The sequence below is a fragment of the Salmo trutta genome, chromosome 14, assembly GCF_901001165.1.
Source record: "Salmo trutta chromosome 14, fSalTru1.1, whole genome shotgun sequence".
Classification (NCBI taxonomy): Eukaryota; Metazoa; Chordata; class Actinopteri; order Salmoniformes; family Salmonidae; genus Salmo; species Salmo trutta.
Window position 1 is genome coordinate 67,922,661 of NC_042970.1, and position 17,584 is coordinate 67,940,244.

General features: G+C 42.4%; 2 protein-coding genes across 2 annotated transcripts in view; one reads left to right on the forward strand and one right to left on the reverse strand.

The window, feature by feature from the left end:
• Nucleotides 1-725: 725 nt before the first annotated feature.
• LOC115147199 (TBC1 domain family member 24) lies at nt 726-5,647 on the reverse strand. The gene is made up of 8 exons (XM_029689280.1): nt 5,102-5,647; nt 4,466-4,841; nt 3,621-4,277; nt 3,128-3,283; nt 2,208-2,271; nt 2,017-2,115; nt 1,485-1,806; nt 726-1,148 (listed from the first exon to the last, which is right to left on the reverse strand). Exons 1-8 carry the CDS (start codon nt 5,625-5,627, stop codon nt 976-978), a joined length of 2,373 nt encoding a protein of 790 aa, XP_029545140.1. The 5' UTR covers nt 5,628-5,647; the 3' UTR covers nt 726-975.
• A 1,343-nt stretch (nt 5,648-6,990) lies between these two features.
• LOC115147200 (syntaxin-8) overlaps nt 6,991-17,584 on the forward strand; it is a 44,161-nt gene continuing 33,567 nt past the window's right edge. The window contains exons 1-5 of the mRNA XM_029689281.1: nt 6,991-7,115; nt 7,708-7,807; nt 9,503-9,597; nt 9,926-10,036; nt 16,500-16,624. Coding sequence (XP_029545141.1) covers nt 7,099-7,115; nt 7,708-7,807; nt 9,503-9,597; nt 9,926-10,036; nt 16,500-16,624 — 448 coding nt within the window. The 5' untranslated portion in view covers nt 6,991-7,098. The remainder of the gene's footprint in view (nt 7,116-7,707; nt 7,808-9,502; nt 9,598-9,925; nt 10,037-16,499; nt 16,625-17,584) is intronic.

Below are 17,584 nucleotides of genomic sequence, written 5' to 3' on the forward strand. Positions count from 1 at the left end.
GCACTCCACCAATCAGGTCTTTATGGTAGAGTGGCCAGCTGAAACTAGTAAAAAGCACATGAAAGCCTGCTTGGAGTTTGCCAAAAGCCACCTAAAGGACTCTCAGATCATGAGAAACAAGATTCTCTGGCCTGGTGAAAGATTGAACTCTTTGGCCTAAATGCCAAGCGTCACCATCCCTACGGTGAAGCATGGTGATGGCAGTATCATGCTGTGGGGATTTTTTTAAGCAGCAGAGACTGGGAGACTAGTCAGAGAGATCCTTGATGAAAATCTGCTCCAGAACGATCAGGACTTCAGACTGGGGTGAAGGTTCACTTTCCAACAAGACAACAACCCTAAGCACACAGCCAAGACAACGCAGGAGTGGCTTCGGGACAAGTCTCTGAATGTCCTTGAGTGGCCCAGGCAGAGCCTGGACTTGAACCCGATCGAATATCTCTGGAGAGATCTAGAAAGAGTTGTGCATCGACACTCCCCATCCAACCTGACAGAGCTTGACAGGGTCTGCAGAGAAGAATGGGAGAAACTCCCCAAATACATGTGTGCCAAGCTTGTAGCTTCATACCCAAGAAGACTCAAGGCTGTAATCGCTGCCAAAGGTGCTTCAACAAAGTACTGAGTAAAGGGTGTGAATACTTTTGTAAATGTGATGTTTCCGTTTTTTATTTTGAATAAATTTGCAAAAATGTCTAAAACCCCGTTTTTGCTTTGTCATTATGTGTGTAGATTGATGAGGAGAAAAAAATATTTTATCAATTTTAGAATAAGGCTGTAACGTAACAAAATATGGAAAAAGTCAAGTGGTGTGAATACTTTCCGAATGCACTGTGAAAACCCTGTTTAGTTTAGCCTATGGGTCATTGTCATCAACACACATAACGAATAAAATACAGTCTAATTAAATGGACAACGGAATTAGGAGAAACCAGTTCATATAAGAGGGAGAACATATGTCAGCCTCCTCTTTTAATGTCAGTAAGAGAAGTAGTGTGAGAACGAGATGGAGTTCTGAATTCCCCACACTTCCAGTGACCGGATCTTAAAGTGTCTCTTGCAGAGAGGGGCGCTCTCGAAGGTGTCACATCGCTCCGTGTAGCCCCCCTCCAGATCAGCCTGTAGGCAGAGAGCGTGACCCCCATCGCCACCTGGCGAGACAAACACATCACCCTCACTGTAAAAGATGTCAGCATTGAATTTACAGTAATAACAGCAGCCCACTTCTAGCTGCTGCACTTCTCAGTAATGTTGACATGAACACAAAGAGTACAAAGGGTGGATACAAAGAATATGCCATGTGAGAAACCCTAAGCTGTTTCCCTACCACCATCGTCAAAGTCGCTGCAAAAACTCTTGTACGTGGCAAGAATGCTCCTTAGACAATCAGGCCTATCCGGGTTTCAGAAAGTTATTGATCACTCCTTGTGACACTCTACCGACAACTCTGAACAGCAAACACTTTAGCCTACATATGAGCAGCTTACCAATGAATAGCCTTTCGTGGTCTCCGGCGATGAACATGGAGGCCCCTTGTTCCTTGGCCCTCTTGGGTGAGGGGGAGAGAGGTTCGGGGGAGGAGGTGGTAAAGGGAATGGTCAGGTAGCTGGGGTCCTGGAGGGTCCCTGATGGACAGGTCAGGTCGGTGTGGTTGGTAGTAGAGGTGGTGGAAAGTGGGGTAGAGGAGGATTCCTCTTCACCAGAGGAAGTGTATACACAGACCCGAGCAGCTCGAAGGTCTGGAGAAGGTTGTCTCTTGGCCGTAATGTGAACCACAGCCCGTTGGTAGCGCTCCATGCCTGGACGAAGCTGAAAGAACAACGAATTAAGAACAATGAACAATTAAGTTCCTGCATTGACTGATTGACATGGGAAAGGAATGGAGCCTGTATTCTTCTACGGCACGATAAGTAAAGATTTCAACCACTATTTTTTACGCTAACACAATTGATCAAAATCAAAGGAAAAAACATTTGCAAAATCAGCTATTTCAGATCTGTAGATTGTAATTTCTCTCACCGTGAAAACAAAGCTCTCCCCAGTCCCAAAATACGCAGGTTCTTCTGAATCATACTTTTTCCGCTGAATCAAATCTGTCGACAGGAAGGCACCACAGACCTGTGGAGTGACACAGGGGTAAGAAGTCTGCATAGAATCTAGTTGAGTGTCAAAAATAGACAAAAAAAGGTTTTCTGCTACTGTAAACTCACCTCTTCATCCACAGTTTTCAGAAGCAAGATTGCTGGCTCATGCCCCTCAACACGGGAATAAAATCTTTAAATGAGAAAACAGTGAACAATATCAATGAAACTTGTAATGTTTTTAGACAACGGTTATTCAACAATCCTAGCCCCTTGGAATGTCTTTGTGGGGGTGAAAGTTCAAAGTTCACTGGAGGGGTCACGTCGTGGTCAGGGTCAGACCTTTAATTGGGGTCATCACATCCTGTCACGACCACCCTGTGTATGGCTAGAACCAATTAAAAAGCATGTCTGCTGAGGCAGGTACTTGTCAGCGCAGTGACAAGGGAAAGTCTGAGAATCCCAATCAAACTCTTTGAAGGACATCAGAGTCAACATGCATAGAGATTCCTCATAGTGGAGAAAAATAACTATTGGTGTCTCAATGTTTGGACAAGCTCTAGGATGAGACAACAGCCAGTAATTGTGACAAAGGTATTCAGAGCATTTCTAAAAGGATTTGCAAGTGCTGATGAATATTATCTACCACATTTTCTCCTGACAGACCAACAGAACCCTTCTAGAGACATGAATAACTGTTGTTAACCGATGTCACAGGAACTGTTCCCGCCAACGAACTGGAGAACATTTGGTCATGCACCTTATTGCAAAAATGTTACTGATACTAACAATACAGCCTTTCATTATTATGAGGTGAGTTTATTCATATAAAATATCAAGTAATCAGAAAACCAATACAGCTAGTCTGGGAAAGATTTGTCAGGAAATATTCACAAGCATGTGTATTAGTTTGAGAGGGAAAATAAGCTGGTGAGTTTATTCAGCTCTGGGCTGTTGTATTTACTGTGGACAGTTCTGGGCTGCTGAATGTATATGTCTTCACTACTTGATCCACTACTAATGTAAAATAGTGAATAAAAGTCACTTACGAGGCCAGGCTTCGGCCATGTTCGTCGGTGCTGAACAGCCTTTTGGGATTGAAGAGGGCAAAGCGTTCAGGGATCCAGGCCCAGACAATCCTCATCTCTGTCCCTGTGACAACGCTGGAGCTGAAGCTGTCAAAATCCACTACCTGGCACGACTGCCTTTATGGAGGAACAGAAACAGTTTGAGAATGTAAATATTTGTTTTGAAGCGTATCTTCCGATTACAGATAAATATAAAGGAACTAAGAAAGTAAAAATGTGTAAACTGTTTATCGTTCAAAAGGATACAGTATCTAGGTATAGTTTGGTAGAACAACTGTAGCATCTCTATAACAAAGTGGGTTGGAAGTAATCTCATAATCGTCCTATGAGGAATAGGGCTGACATGGTGATGGCTTGCTATCTTTTGTTTTCCGTTAACAGAGAGTGGACCAATTAGATGTTAATCAAGAGTAGAAACATTTTCTCGAAGAACTCCCTTGACCAACAGCCTCACCGCTTCTGGTGGATACTGATGCCCTTCTGCATGAGTGAGTCCTTGTTAGCGTTGAACAGTAGGTTGAGCTCCCTCCGCGTGGCCAGCTGGATAATGAAGGCCCTCTCCAGCAGCTTCTCCACCGTACAGTGACGCGCCACGTTCTCCACAAAGCTTTTCATGTCTCGCCTGAAGTCCTCCACGTAGGCTACACGAGACGAAACCGAGACCTTGTACAAGCTGAGAAGAGCCAGAGCCACCCTGTAGAGAACCTTGTAACCCTCCAGAAGATAGACATCCAGGACCCTGATAGCGTATGTGAAGGGGAGGTCGGCAAAGATCCACATGATCCAATCAGAGTAGAACTCAAAGAGGTTCTGGTGGGAGCTGGCGATTAGCTTGCGGATGCCGCGGCAGTACCTGTTGGCCAAGTCGCCAAAGGTCATGCAGGAGGCCCGGTAGGTGAGGAATGTCTGGTCGATGTAGCGCTTGTTGGGGTCATTGTAGGCGATAAGGCGGCAGATGCTGTGGAAGCACTCGGCTTCGTCTTCGCTGAAATGCAGGAGGAGAGCCACCAAGGCTGGGAGGATTGGGCAGAAGTTGATGTCCGGGAAGTGCTTGCCGATGCAGAGGAGGACCTTTTTGACAGAATTGAGACCAGCTTCGTTGAGGCAGTACCTGGGGGTGGGAAGAATAACAAAGATACTTGCTATGTTATCATGTTATGAACAGAACATAATGTACATGCAATATTGGAAAAAGCATGATCAACTTCAGATTCTCCTATCAAAGTTTAATGACTAAAATCATTTGATCATGATTTGATCATCTGAACCATTCTTCTCTGATAGCTTCATAGCCAGTACCTAGGGATCACGCCATCATCCATGTACTCAGGGAACGGGTGTGTGCTCATCTTCTGCTCCCCGAAGAGCTTCTTGGCCACATCCTGGTAACGGTCTCGATCCGGTTTGATGGACCTGCAGTTGATACCATGAATTATATGATAATAGGCCTTGGCCCTTAGTGTATGGGGCATGGCCCAGAACCCTGATCGACCCATGGTCTTCAGCTCCTGGTGGTCCGACTTCAGAATCCTCTGGTAGCGCTCTGAAGATTCAGGGTCTATCTTCTCCCAGTCCACAAACTGGCCATACTTCATGCCAGAACAGGAGCTGATCTCCCAGTTCTCTGATTCAGAGATGGTCATCATGGGGACACCCTTCAGACTGCCTCTTCTGCCTGTTGGAGAGAGGAAGGAAGAAAACTAGCTACTAACATCATAATTAATAAATGTATTATTTAATAAGTTAATTGTTATAGATCTGTGTCCATCCACAGTAACATTCTTGTTTTTGATTAAGTACACTGTGTTTGTGCATATTCTGCATTTCTCCCCTCTGTTCTTCATATAACACTAGGAATATGACAAAATAGAAAAAAACATAAATTGTCAAATAAACATAAATCGGACACTTTTAAACATACTGTAATTTGCATACCATTGGGATCTCTGCATGGCAAGTGTTTGATGGTGTTGGATTTGGATCTCTTGGAGTTGAGCCGAGCCATGATCCCCTGATTCCCATCCGCACTATTCTCCGTCTTCCTGTCCCCTCTCTTCTCCAGGGAGTTGGATCTCGGCCTCATGGCGTTGGACCTGGTAAAGTTCCCTTCTCTGTGGAGCTCAGACGTCTCGTAACTATAGAAAGACCTGGAGCGTGGCCTGACAAAGTTCTCATCTGTTGCCGTCTCTATGCCATACTTTTTGGCGTCCTCTGGGCTGTAGTAGGAATGGGACCTGGGTCTTCTGTGTCTGGCTGCTGAGCTCAATTCCTGGTCCTGGTCAGTGGTTGTTTCCATAGGAGACGGGTCTAAACTTATAGTCCCACAAGTGGAGAACTTGGGCGTTCTTGAAACATGGATCATGCTGTCTGGTACAGGATTCTCCTCTGCAAATGTCAAGTTCTCCTCTATATCAATGACAAGACAGTCTCCAGTGGTGGTATACTTCCCAATGTTTTCCATGTGCCCTGTGGATGTAGGCTTTATACACAGTTGTCAGTTGGTCAGGTGACCGGCACAGAAAGTGATATGGGTTTGTTTACAGTGTTTTTGTGTATTATTATCCAATTACTGTGGCGAAAAGGAATGCCTCCTTTCTTCAACTTCCAACACCAGCGGACAGCAACAAATGAACTAGGGTAATGAAATCAAAACATCAATAAAGTGGAAGATTATTATTGTTTCATTTGATAATAGGCTACTGTGTAAAGGACAGTCTCCATTGCCATATATGGAAGTGAATGCCTATGCTATTATGTTGATACACATTTAGATGTATCAAAATATGTATGAAAATCATGACTATACAGAAATGAGTGTTCTCACAAAGCATGCATCCTACTTTTAACCAGTTTTTCTTCCTGGGTTTATCTGATATTGTATCTGGTATCTGAGTTTGCCTGGGTTAATCTTTTATTGTTAATTTGCATGTTTATGGCAGCATTTAACAAAAAACATGGAAGATTATTTAACTTTCTAAGTATTTTTAGAGGGGTTGGGTTAATTGCGGAAGACACATTTCAGTTGAATGCATTTTCCTTTCCCTTCCCTTTTCCTGGAGGAACACAGCTCTATGAAACTGTTTTATAGGAAAACATGGGCGTGCCAAATGAGCGCCTCTATTCCTAGAATTAGCAAAGGTTATCATTTCACACAACAGATATTGTTTTGATAAAAACACACATTGTTTTGCTATGAAACAAAGAAACCTCTGTAAATAGATCAATTTAAATGTGGGCTTACATGTTGTTGAGGAAAAACAAACTCTTATCCTATCTTGATGATTGAAGGATCTGTAGCCTACAGTATGTTTATACTAGTAGTGGTCATAATCCTCACATAATGTTACAATAAGGACTTCCATATCACTAGACAAACATTTGTCAACATGAGGCTGTGTTGACATTTTTTTCAAAAACAACAAAACATGAGCAGTGGTTATGTCGACCTTTTATGACCTTTACTCCACCAAAACAAAAGTAATTACATTGCTGGCTGTCGCCAAGGCCTCACAGCCACAGCTCTATAAATAAATAGAAACAAATGAAGTCATAATATTTATTATAAATTATTTGGATATTGTCTTATTTATTTATTTTAAGAGGGTAGATACACATCAACACAGTGACAGACTAGAGGGAAGATTTGTAAACTGTGAATGAACATTTGGTTTGCAGGCTACAGTGGGTCTGGTGTGGGACTTGGGGACAGCAGCAGTTCTGTCAGAGAGGAACATCACAATTTATTTGATTTGGATTCATTTGATCAGCTTCTTCTCAACGCAACATCGAGGTTACAGTAAACGATTCACGACTGAACATTTGTTACTCACAGGACACCATCCTGACATCACACCCAAACAGGAAGTGCTCCCTACTTATCACACAATTTATGGAGTAAATATAGACAAATTCATTCATTATAACTCGTTAACATGTCTCAAGATCCTTGGTAAGCAGCTTTTAAGGTGGCCATTATGAGTATATTTAAGATAACATTGAATGAAATATAGAAATACGTCTTCAAACCTATGTATTTGTGTTATTAGCTGGATTGTTAACAGTAGTAACAGTAACTCGCGTCCTTTTAACCGGCTACTTCTAAAATAAATAACTAAATACGACTTGACTCGATAAGTCTGTATGTTATATTATTATTCCCATTGATAGTTCACACGAAATGAATTGCAATGAACTTTCGCTGATAACAATATACTGTACGCAGGGTTGTGACTTAAGTAGCTAACGAGCTAGCTAGCTAGCTAATTTATCTAACGTTAATACTAGTAGCTATGATGAGGAACAAATTGTCTCCAGTGCCGAATGACAGTTAATCTAAACTCGAGACAAAGTTGGTCACACTCAATCAGCACAAATACATTTGTCTACAATTATTTGGTTTGTTATTATTATTATACCATGAAGATTTGCGGCATCGTCTTTTGAACTGGCTTTATTATAGTGGTTCATACACTAATTATTTTAACTACATATACAACTATAGCACTACTCACGATAATTGTATACCAACTTGGTTTTTGTAGGTTACAGAATTATGATGCCACTTGCCGCCTTGTTCAAGAAATTGCAGAGAATATTCATGAAAGAAACAGACAACAGAGGACAGGAGGGAATCCTGCAAAGGTAACTATGATGACAACCTGCTTAACTACACATTTGTTTCCTCAAAAGTATATAGCAGTGCCTTCAGAAAGTATTCATACCGCTTGACTTATTCCACATTTTGTTGTGTTACAGCCTGAATTCAAAATATGTTGAATATTGTTTTCCCTCACCCATCTACTGTACACACAATACCTCATAATGTCAGTCAAAACATGTTTCTAGAAATGTTGGCTCACTTTTGAAAATGAAATACAGAAATATCTAATTCACATACGTTTTTAAACCCCTGATTCAATACTTAGTAGAAGCACCTTTTGCAGTCTTTTTGGTTAAGTCTCTAAGAGCTTTGCACACCTGGATTGTACAATATCTGCCCATTATTCTTTTTAAATTCTTCATGCTCTGTCAAGTTGATTGTTGATGATTGCTAGACAGACATTTTTAAGCCTTGCCATAGATTTTCAAGCCGATTTATCTCAAAACTGTAACTAGCCCAAACCAGGAACTTTCAATGTTGTCTTGGTAAGCAACTCCAGTGTATATTTGTCCTTGTGTTTTAGGTTATTGTCCTGCTGAAAGGTGAATTAATCTCCCAATGTCTGGTGGAAAGCAAACTGAACCAGGTTTTCTTCTAGGATTTTGCCTGTGATTATAGCTGCATTCTGTTTATTTTTATCCTTTAGTCCTTGCCGATGACAAGCATACCCATAACATGATGCAGCCACCACCATTCTAGAAAATATGAAGAGTGATACTCTGTGATGTGTTGTGCTGGGTTTTCCCCAAACTTAATGCTTTCTATTCAGGACAAAAAGTGAATTTATTTGCTGTATTACTTAAGTGCCTTGTTGCAAACAGGATGCCTGTTTGGGAATATTTTTATTCTGTAAAGGCTTCCTTTTTTTCACTCTGTAATTTATGTCAGTATTGTGGAGTAACTACAATGTTGATGCATCCTCAGTTTTCTCATATCACAACCATATTAAACTCTGTAACTGTTTTAAAATCACTATTGGCCTCATGGTGAAAATCCCTGAATGGTTTCCTTCCTCTCCGGCAACTGAGTTAGGAAGGACACCATTATCTTTGTAGTGACTGGGTGTATTAATACACCATCCAAGGCCTAATTAACCACTTCACCACACTCAAAGGGACATTCAGCGTCTGCTTTTTAAAATGTTACTATCTACAAATCAGTGCCCTTCTTTGCGAGGCATTGAAAAACCTCCCTGGTCGTTGTGGTTGAATCTGTGCTTCAAATTCACTACTCGATTGAGAGACCTTCCAGATAATTGTATGTGTGGGGTACAGAGATGGGGTAGTTATAAAAAAAATCATGTTAACCACTATTATTTAACACTGAAATAGTACATGCAACTTATTCTGTGATTTGTTAAGCACATTTTTACTCCTGAACTTATTTAGGCTTGCCATAACAAAGGGGTTGAATACTTGTTGACTCAAGACATTTCAGCTTTTTATTTTGTATTAATCTGTAACATTTTCTACAAACAAAATTCAAATTTGACATTATGGGGTATTGTGTGTAGATCAGTGACACAAAACCTAAATTTAATCAATTTTAAATTCAGGCTGTAACACAACATATTGAAAATTAAATGTGTGTGAATTCTTTCTGAAGGCACTGTAGCTACTGTATTTTACAATTTCTGTTTAGGAATTGATTGTAAAAGTGTTTATTTGTCTGTCCAGATCAACATGACACTGCGAGCGTCGCTGCAGAAGCTGAAACAGAATATCAACCAGCTCCGAGAGAGTTCGCTCCGAGTCTCATCCTCCCGGCGCATGTATCCTTCCTTTCACAACATGATCACTGGTCCTCCTGGTCATGTGACTGATGACACGCAGCACAGTGCACCAAACCGGTTTGGTTTCACATTCATGACACTGCAGCGTAGTTGTATGTGAAGGTCCTGTATGTACAGGTCCTGTAGAGGGCAGTGCTTTGTAAGAAATTGTAAGAAATTGTAAGAAAATCTGTGATTTGCATTGTCTGTTACTTTATAGATGAATGATAGTAAACTAATAGTCCAACTCCTTGTTAATCATGTTGTGGGGTCTAAATTGTGTATTTGTATTACCATAATCTCGACCTTAACACAACCGCCCCTCAAGAATGCAGTCAGAAGCCGATCGGAGACAGAACCTTGTTGACGACCTGGTCACCAGGGACAAGCAGCTAAATGCCACGTTCAAGGGTGATGTTACACAGCCAGAGCCCTCGAGGTATTTCTCCCTCTTACAGCTCATTATGTATAAGTCATACACACACACACACACACACACACACACAACTCATTATGTCTCCTTTTAGCATACGCCACTCATTGTAAGTGAATGTAAATGGACCAGAATCTGAACATCAGTCATAGGCAATTGGTGATGCACCAAAGCCCATCCTGCCAGCGGAGAACTATCTCTTTCTATCTGCTAGTGCCGCCAATTAATCTGAGTCTTGACTTTGTCTCAGCCCAGATGTGTCTAACAGATCCACGGTTTCTTTTGAGGATAAGTCACCGGTCGCTAACTTTGTGTGCAAAGAAAGTCTTTGGACTTCGTACAATCTTTTGTCTGAGCCCATTCGACGCCATTGGAAGTCTAGTCTGCCATATTGGGGCCGGCGCAGGGCAGTTGACTTCTAAATCGCTCAGTTTCTCATTCATCAAGAGGCTTTGCTTGTCTTGCGCTGGTGATCACACGCTTGGCACTGCCCGAAACTGGTACACTGAGGCTCAGTGAAAAAATGAAAGGGATTGGATGTGCAACCCAAGCTTTTCGAGTTTATAGTTCATCACTCTCCGCTGAGCTCATATCCTCATCCTGTCATCCTCATCTGCCAGTGGACCAATCAAAGCACTGGATGCCACCGGCTATATCCTGTATTCTCATATTATTCTTAATTGTAGTGACAGCTCTGTACAGGAGCTTAGGAAAACACTTCGGAAAACGGTCGTTACTTAGCATCGGGCTTGACCTGCTCCATCCCAGGTGACATATATTTCGACAGCCAGGAGGTGAAATGAATGACGCTCACTCAGTGGTAACGGCATGGACTTCCGCTGTCAGGTTTTGAGTATGTTTTGTATGTGAAATTAAATGAGGGTCAAACCCCATTCATTTGACAGGATTGGGTTATTTTAATAACACACAGGCTACAGTGATAATACTGAGGTTTTCAATTTACCTTCAAGGAATAGTGGAATGGCCGTGTGTGGTAAAACTCAGGATCAGTCATCGATTGATAAAATTAGCAGACTTTCGAAACGTTAACTATTTTCTTATTAGTCTGATCTGAGACTGCTCCGTTTATTCATGTTTTACGGACTTTCTTGCTTGGATTAATCCACTTAGGGGCTGAAAGCAGGGAGGGAAGGGAACACTTGCTTTTATCTTTTTATAGATCCCACAGCCAATTACGAACATTGGTGGCCCATAACTAAATCAAATGGCAACTAATGAATTACACAGTTGATCTTACTCTTGTGATCTTACCGTTTCAAGTTTCCCCGGGAAAATATACAGTACCAGTCAAAAGTTTGGACACACCTACTCAATCCAGGGTTTTTCTTTATTTTTACTATTTTCTACATTGTAGAATAATAGTGAAGACATCAAAACTATGAAGTAACACATATGGAATCATGCAGTAACCCAAAAAGTGTTAAACAAATAAAAATATATTTGATTTTTTATCTTCTTCGAGGTAGCCACCCTTTGCCTTGATGACAGCTTGGCACACTCTTGACATTCTCTCAACCAGCTTCACCTGGAATGCTTTTCTTTCCTTAATGCTTTTGAGCCAATCAGTTGTGTTATGACAAGGCAGGGGTGGTATACAAAAGATAGCCCTATTTGGTAAAAGACCAAGTCCATATTATGGCAAGAACAGCTCAAATAAGCAAAAAGAAAAGAAAGTCCATCAGTTCCCTGTGGCTCAGTTGGTAGAGCATGGTGTTTGCAACGCCAGCATGGTGTGTGCAACGCCAGGGTTGTGGGTTCGATTCCCACGGGGGGCCAGTACAAAAAAAAAAAAAAAAAAAAATATGCACGAAATGAAATGTATGCATTCACTACTGTAAGTCGCTCTGGATAAGAGCGTCTGCTAAATGACTAAAATGTAAAAAAATGTTTTACTTTAAGACATGGAGGTCAGTCAATCCGGAACATTTCAAGAACTTTTAAAGTTTCTCAAAGTGCAGTCGCAAAAACCATCAAGCGCTATGATGAAACTGTCTCTCATGAGGACCGCCACAGGAAAGAAAGACCGTTATCTCTCAGTTATCTCTGCTGCAGAGGACAAGATCATTAGTTACCAGCCTCAAAAATTGCAGCCCAAATAAATGCTTCACAGAGTTCAAGTAACAGTCACATCTCTTTATCAACTGTTCACAGGAGACTGCGTGAGTCAGGCCTTCATGGTCGAATTGCTGCAAGAAACCAATATTAAAGGACACCAGTAAAAAGAAGAAACTTGCTTGGGCCAAGAAATACAAGCAATCGACATTAGACCGGTGGAAATCTGTCCTTTGGTCTGATGAGTCCAAATTTGAGATTTTTGGTTCCAACTGCCCTGTCTTTGTGAGACGCAGAGTAGGTGAACGGAGGATCTCTGTATGTGTGGTTCCCACCGTGAAGCATGGAGGTGGTGTGGTGGTGTGGGGATGCTTTGCTGGTGACATTGTCTGTGATTTATTTAGAAATCAAGGCATACTTAACCAGCATGTCTACCACAACATTCTGCAGTGATACGCCATCCCATCTGGTTTGCGCTTAGTGGGACAATCATTTGTTTTTCAACAGGACAACGACCCAACACACCTCCAGGCTGTGTAAGGGCTATTTGACCAAGAAGGAGCGTGATGGAGTGCTGCATCAGATGACCTGGCCTCCACAATCACCCGACCTCAACCCAATTGAGATGGTTTGGGATGAGTTGGACTGCAGAGTGAAGGAAAAGGAACCAACAAGTGCTCAGCATATGTGGGAACTCCTTCAAGACTGTTGGAAAAGCATTCCAGGTGAAGCTGGTTGAGAGGATGCCAAGAGTGTGCAAAGCTGTCATAAAGGCAAATGGTGGCTACTTTGAAGAATTTCAAATATAAAATATGTTTTGATTTGTAACACTTTTTTGGTTACTACATGATTCCGTATGTATTATTTCATATTTTTGATGTCTTCACTATTATTCTACAATGTAGAAAATAGTACAAATAAAGACAAACTCTGGAATGAGTAGGTGTGTCCAAACTTTTGACTGGTACTGTATTTTGATGTACAGTGTATTCTGTACTTTGATACTGATGTGGGGTGGGTGGATGATTTGAGAGGGGGTGGGGAAGGGTGGCTAGTGAGTAGGTAGACCTGGCACTCAGTGTGTGGGTGGGTATTAGCCTCGCTTGGATAACCTAAGCTGTTCCATTTTTTCGAGGAGAGGGGTTGGTCCGGGATAAGGGGGCTTATTTTATTTGTGAAACAATACATTAGAGAGAGATTAGCCTCTAATCAAGCAAAGAAGAGACGTGGCGCCTCCATTTTGAAGGCTCACTGCACCCCTGACCCTCTTTGGAATACCCCCAAGCCCCTTACCACCCCTTTTCCCATTATCAATCTCTCCTTATTTTAAGTTGTTTTAACCTTTATTTAACTAGGCAAGTCAGTTAAGAACAAACTGTTATTTACAATGACGGCCTACCAAAAGGCCTCCTGAAGAGGACGGGCCTGGGATTTCAATTTTGTATTTTTTTCCCCAAAAATGTTAAATATATATATATATATATATATATATATATATATGACAAAACACACATCTCGACAAGAGAGACAACACTACATAGAGACTTTATATTTGATCACTCCTGCAACAAGTCGAAATGAGTTCAATCGGCCTTGTCCAAGTTACAGCCTCAGAGGCCTGTCTGTCTGTCGGGTCCTGGGCGGCGGTGGAGTGTGATGCGGGCTGCCCAGAGATGTCTGAGTATGTTGGCGGGCCCCAGTGGGCGGTTAATTGGATAAGCTTTAATCTTCACACGGCGGGAGGAAGTGGAGATCCGCCACGCGGTAGGATAGTTACCAAACCTGTCAGAAAGATTAGCTTAGCGCTGGCTGCCGACCTCCTTGTCTCGCCCCGGCCGCCGCTGCTAAGTTGGGCCAAGGAGTAAAGAGAGGGAGATGGGGTGCTTCAAACTACACACTCGCCCTCGGGAAGAGGAAGGAAGGAGGTGGCGCCATGCTTGACACACATCACAACCAACTTTGAGTTCAAATTTAGTACAACCTGTCCTGTCCAATACCAGCGTAAGGAGAGGAACTTAATAACGTCAACAAGTATACCTATTTGAGGTTTCTGATCACACCATTACTTTACCTGGTGACATTGTGGTTTGTTATCCTCTTACGTCTAGACGTTCCGCTAGCGGAACACCTGCTCCAATATCCAATGATAGGCGTGGAGCGAAATACAAACTCCTCGAAAATCCGAAAACTTCCATTTTTCAAACATATGACTATTTTACACCATTTTAAAGACAAGACTCTCCTTTATCTAACCACACTGTCCGATTTCAAAAAGGCTTTACAGCGAAAGCAAAACATTAGATTATGTCAGCAGAGTCCCAGACAGAAATAATCAGACACCCATTTTTCAAGCTAGCATATAATGTCACAAAAAACAAAACCACAGCTAAATGCAGCACTAACCTTTGATGATCTTCATCAGATGACACTCCTAGGACATTATGTTATACAATACATGCATGTTTTGTTCAATCAAGTTCATATTTATATCAAAAACCAGCTTTTTACATTAGCATGTGACGTTCAGAACTAGCATTCCCACCGAACACTTCCGGTGAATTTACTAAATTACTCACGATAAACGTTCACAAAAAACATAACAATTATTTTAAGAATTATAGATACAGAACTCCTTTATGCAATCGCGGTGTCCGATTTTAAAAATAGCTTTTCGGTGAAAGCACATTTTGCAATATTCTGAGTAGATAGCTCGCCATCACGGGCTAGCTATTTTGACACCCACCAAGTTTGGTACTCACCAAACTCAGATTTACTATAAGAAAAATTGGATTACCTTTGCTGTTCTTCGTCAGAATGCACTCCCAGGACTTCTACTTCAATAACAAATGTTGGTTTGGTTCCAAATAATCCATAGTTATATCCAAATAGCGGCGTTTTGTTGTGCGTTCAAGACACTATCCGAAGGGTAACGAAGGGTGACGCGCCCGGCGCGTTTCGTGACAAAATATTTCAAAATATTCCATTACCGTGCTTCGAAGCATGTCAAACGCTGTTTAAAATCAATTTTTATGCGATTTTTCTCGTAAAAAAGCAATAATATTCCGACCGGGAGTCGTTGTTTTCGTTCAAAGACTGAAAATGAAAACATGGAGTCGTCTCGTGCACGCGCGCACCAGTCTCATTGTTCTCAGATCGACCACTTACCAAATGCGCTACTGTTTTTCAGCCATGGCCTGCAAAGTCATCATTCAACGTTCTGGCGCCTTCTGAGAGCCTATGGGAGCCTTAGAAAATGTCACGTTACAGCAGAGATCCCCCGTTTTGGATAGAGATGATCAAGAAGGCCAAGAAATGGTCAGAGAGGGCGCTTCCTGTTTGGAATCTTCTCAGGTTTTGGCCTGCCAAATGAGTTCTGTTATACTCACAGACACCATTCAAACAGTTTTAGAAACTTTGGAGTGTTTTCTATCCAAAGCTAATAATTATATGCATATTCTACTGCCCCCTATCCATAACAAGTTAAGATCCTGGAATAACATCTACAATGACATATTTTTCATTCTTTTCAACATAGTGTACCACAAGGATTTGATGAGCTGTATGATATTGTAGTAAATGGGCTTTGTTAAGGGAAGTGGAGGAGATTTTAAGTGTCTACTTCTGACAGCCAATGGCTACAATCCTAATTTCCCTGACAGCCAATGGCTGTCCCCCAAGGTCCCCTGACAGCCAATGCCAGTCCTCCAGTCAGTCCAGTTAGCGCTGTCTGAGGTGATTTGCTGGGTCTGACCAGTAGGTGACACTGTCTTGACGGACGGGATTGATCTATCTGTACTAACAGAGACCTTGACACTTCACCGCAACACAACCTCAGGGTCTGAGGCAGTCTCAGACAGCTTTTTCCCATTAACAGAAAAATAGCTCAAAACCACACAACAGCGCTACACAACACAACACAACAAGAGCACTCTGGTGTGCATGCGTGCGTGCGTGTGTGTGTGTGCGTGTGTGTGTCAGTCAGAGTGAAACACAACTGGAAACTTGAGGGCCTGTGGCTGTGTATGATTAGCATGCCGTGTTTACATGTCGAACAAGCCGGTCCTAGTTTTTTTTTAAAGCAACAAAACATATCTGCTTCCTTGTTCAGAATGTAAAAACCAAACAAGAAAATAAATAATCCTTGTCTCATCTGAAGGGAAGGACATGTTGTTACACAAGTCAACATCAGATGAGTAACATGAGTTACACTGAGTAACACTGCTTGCTACAGAGGTTGCACACTTGTCCATTGTGCCGTGTTTGTTTGCGAAGCCGAGGGTTGACGATGCGTGTCGGTAGTTCGGACGTGTGTCCCGGTCAGGTGATTGACAGGTCCAGGGAGTGTGTTCGCTACACCCTTGGCATGCTGATCATGTTGTTATGTGACATTTCCCAGGTCGACGTTGATGGCGGGGGGAGAAGGAGGGGCCGCGGCCAACCCCTGGCTGGTCAACGAGCCAGAGGAGACCAGGGGCCTGGGCTTCTCCGCGATCAAACAGCAGCAGCAGCGCATCGTCGAAGGTAAGGTTACACAAAGTTCAGATAGAAGTGTATGGTGTGGAACTGTCAGGTAGACGAGGGGGTGTTGTCAGCTCTATTCATTGTATATCTATCTGCAACGGTCAGAACGTTTCACGTCACTGACTCTGAATACACCCCTGATCAGATCTAGGATCAGCTTGTACCTTCAGAGGCCTAACTTTACCCATGCAAAACTGAGCTGTGATCAGTGCCTCTAGTAGGAAACACAGAGGTGGCGGTCCTCCTCGAGGCTACACCTTGATAACTATATCCACAATATCACAGGATGAGGTGAACACAGTAACTCACATTCAACAGATTCGATTTCCAGCCGCTCCCAGTTCCTAAATCGTTCCCACATGCACTGTAACTGCAACATCCAGGCTGATCCTAGTACAGTTCACCTGACTCCACATGAGTCTCCTCTGTTATGTCTCCATTACGGTTCTGGCTGCGATCTGGCTATTTTCAGTTTGTCAGTATTGTGGGGATACAGTGAAACCGCATCAAGGTTTTGAGCCCCCATTGGGAGTTCCGGATGTAAGTTTAGGGCCTATAGTGAGCAACCAAATATGTGGTCTCACAGATTCCTGTGGTGGTGTCTGTGTCAAATACAGAGACAAGGGGCCTTCTCCTCTCCTCACCAATTCCCTGAACCCCATGAAGCACATACAATAACCTGGACAAACTCAGTGTAACACTACTCTGTAAAATTGTGATAGAGAATGATAGCTTCCCACAAGTTATGTATCCGTCTCTTTCACAAAGTCACTGTTCAGCTGCCCCTCTCTCCTTTTTCACCCAGTACAGTTAGAACAGTTAGAATAACAGAAGTCAGACTGAGGTGTGTGTGTGTGTGTGTGTGTGTGTGTGTGTGTGTGTGTGTGTGTGTGTGTGTGTGTGTGTGTGTGTGTGTGTGCGCACGCATTTTAAGTGCTGAGTGAGTCACCTGTGGCACGC

Bases quoted from the DNA above. Each gene is read 5' to 3' on its own strand.
- LOC115147199 (XM_029689280.1), bottom strand. From the start codon at position 5,627: ATGGAAAACATTGGGAAGTATACCACCACTGGAGACTGTCTTGTCATT. The intron at 3,284-3,620 runs GTGAGGCTGTTG...TCCTCCATAAAG, and splicing joins ATCAGTATCCACCAGAAGCG to GCAGTCGTGCCAGGTAGTGG. The intron at 1,807-2,016 runs GTGAGAGAAATT...TTGTTCTTTCAG, and splicing joins GGGAGAGCTTTGTTTTCACG to CTTCGTCCAGGCATGGAGCG.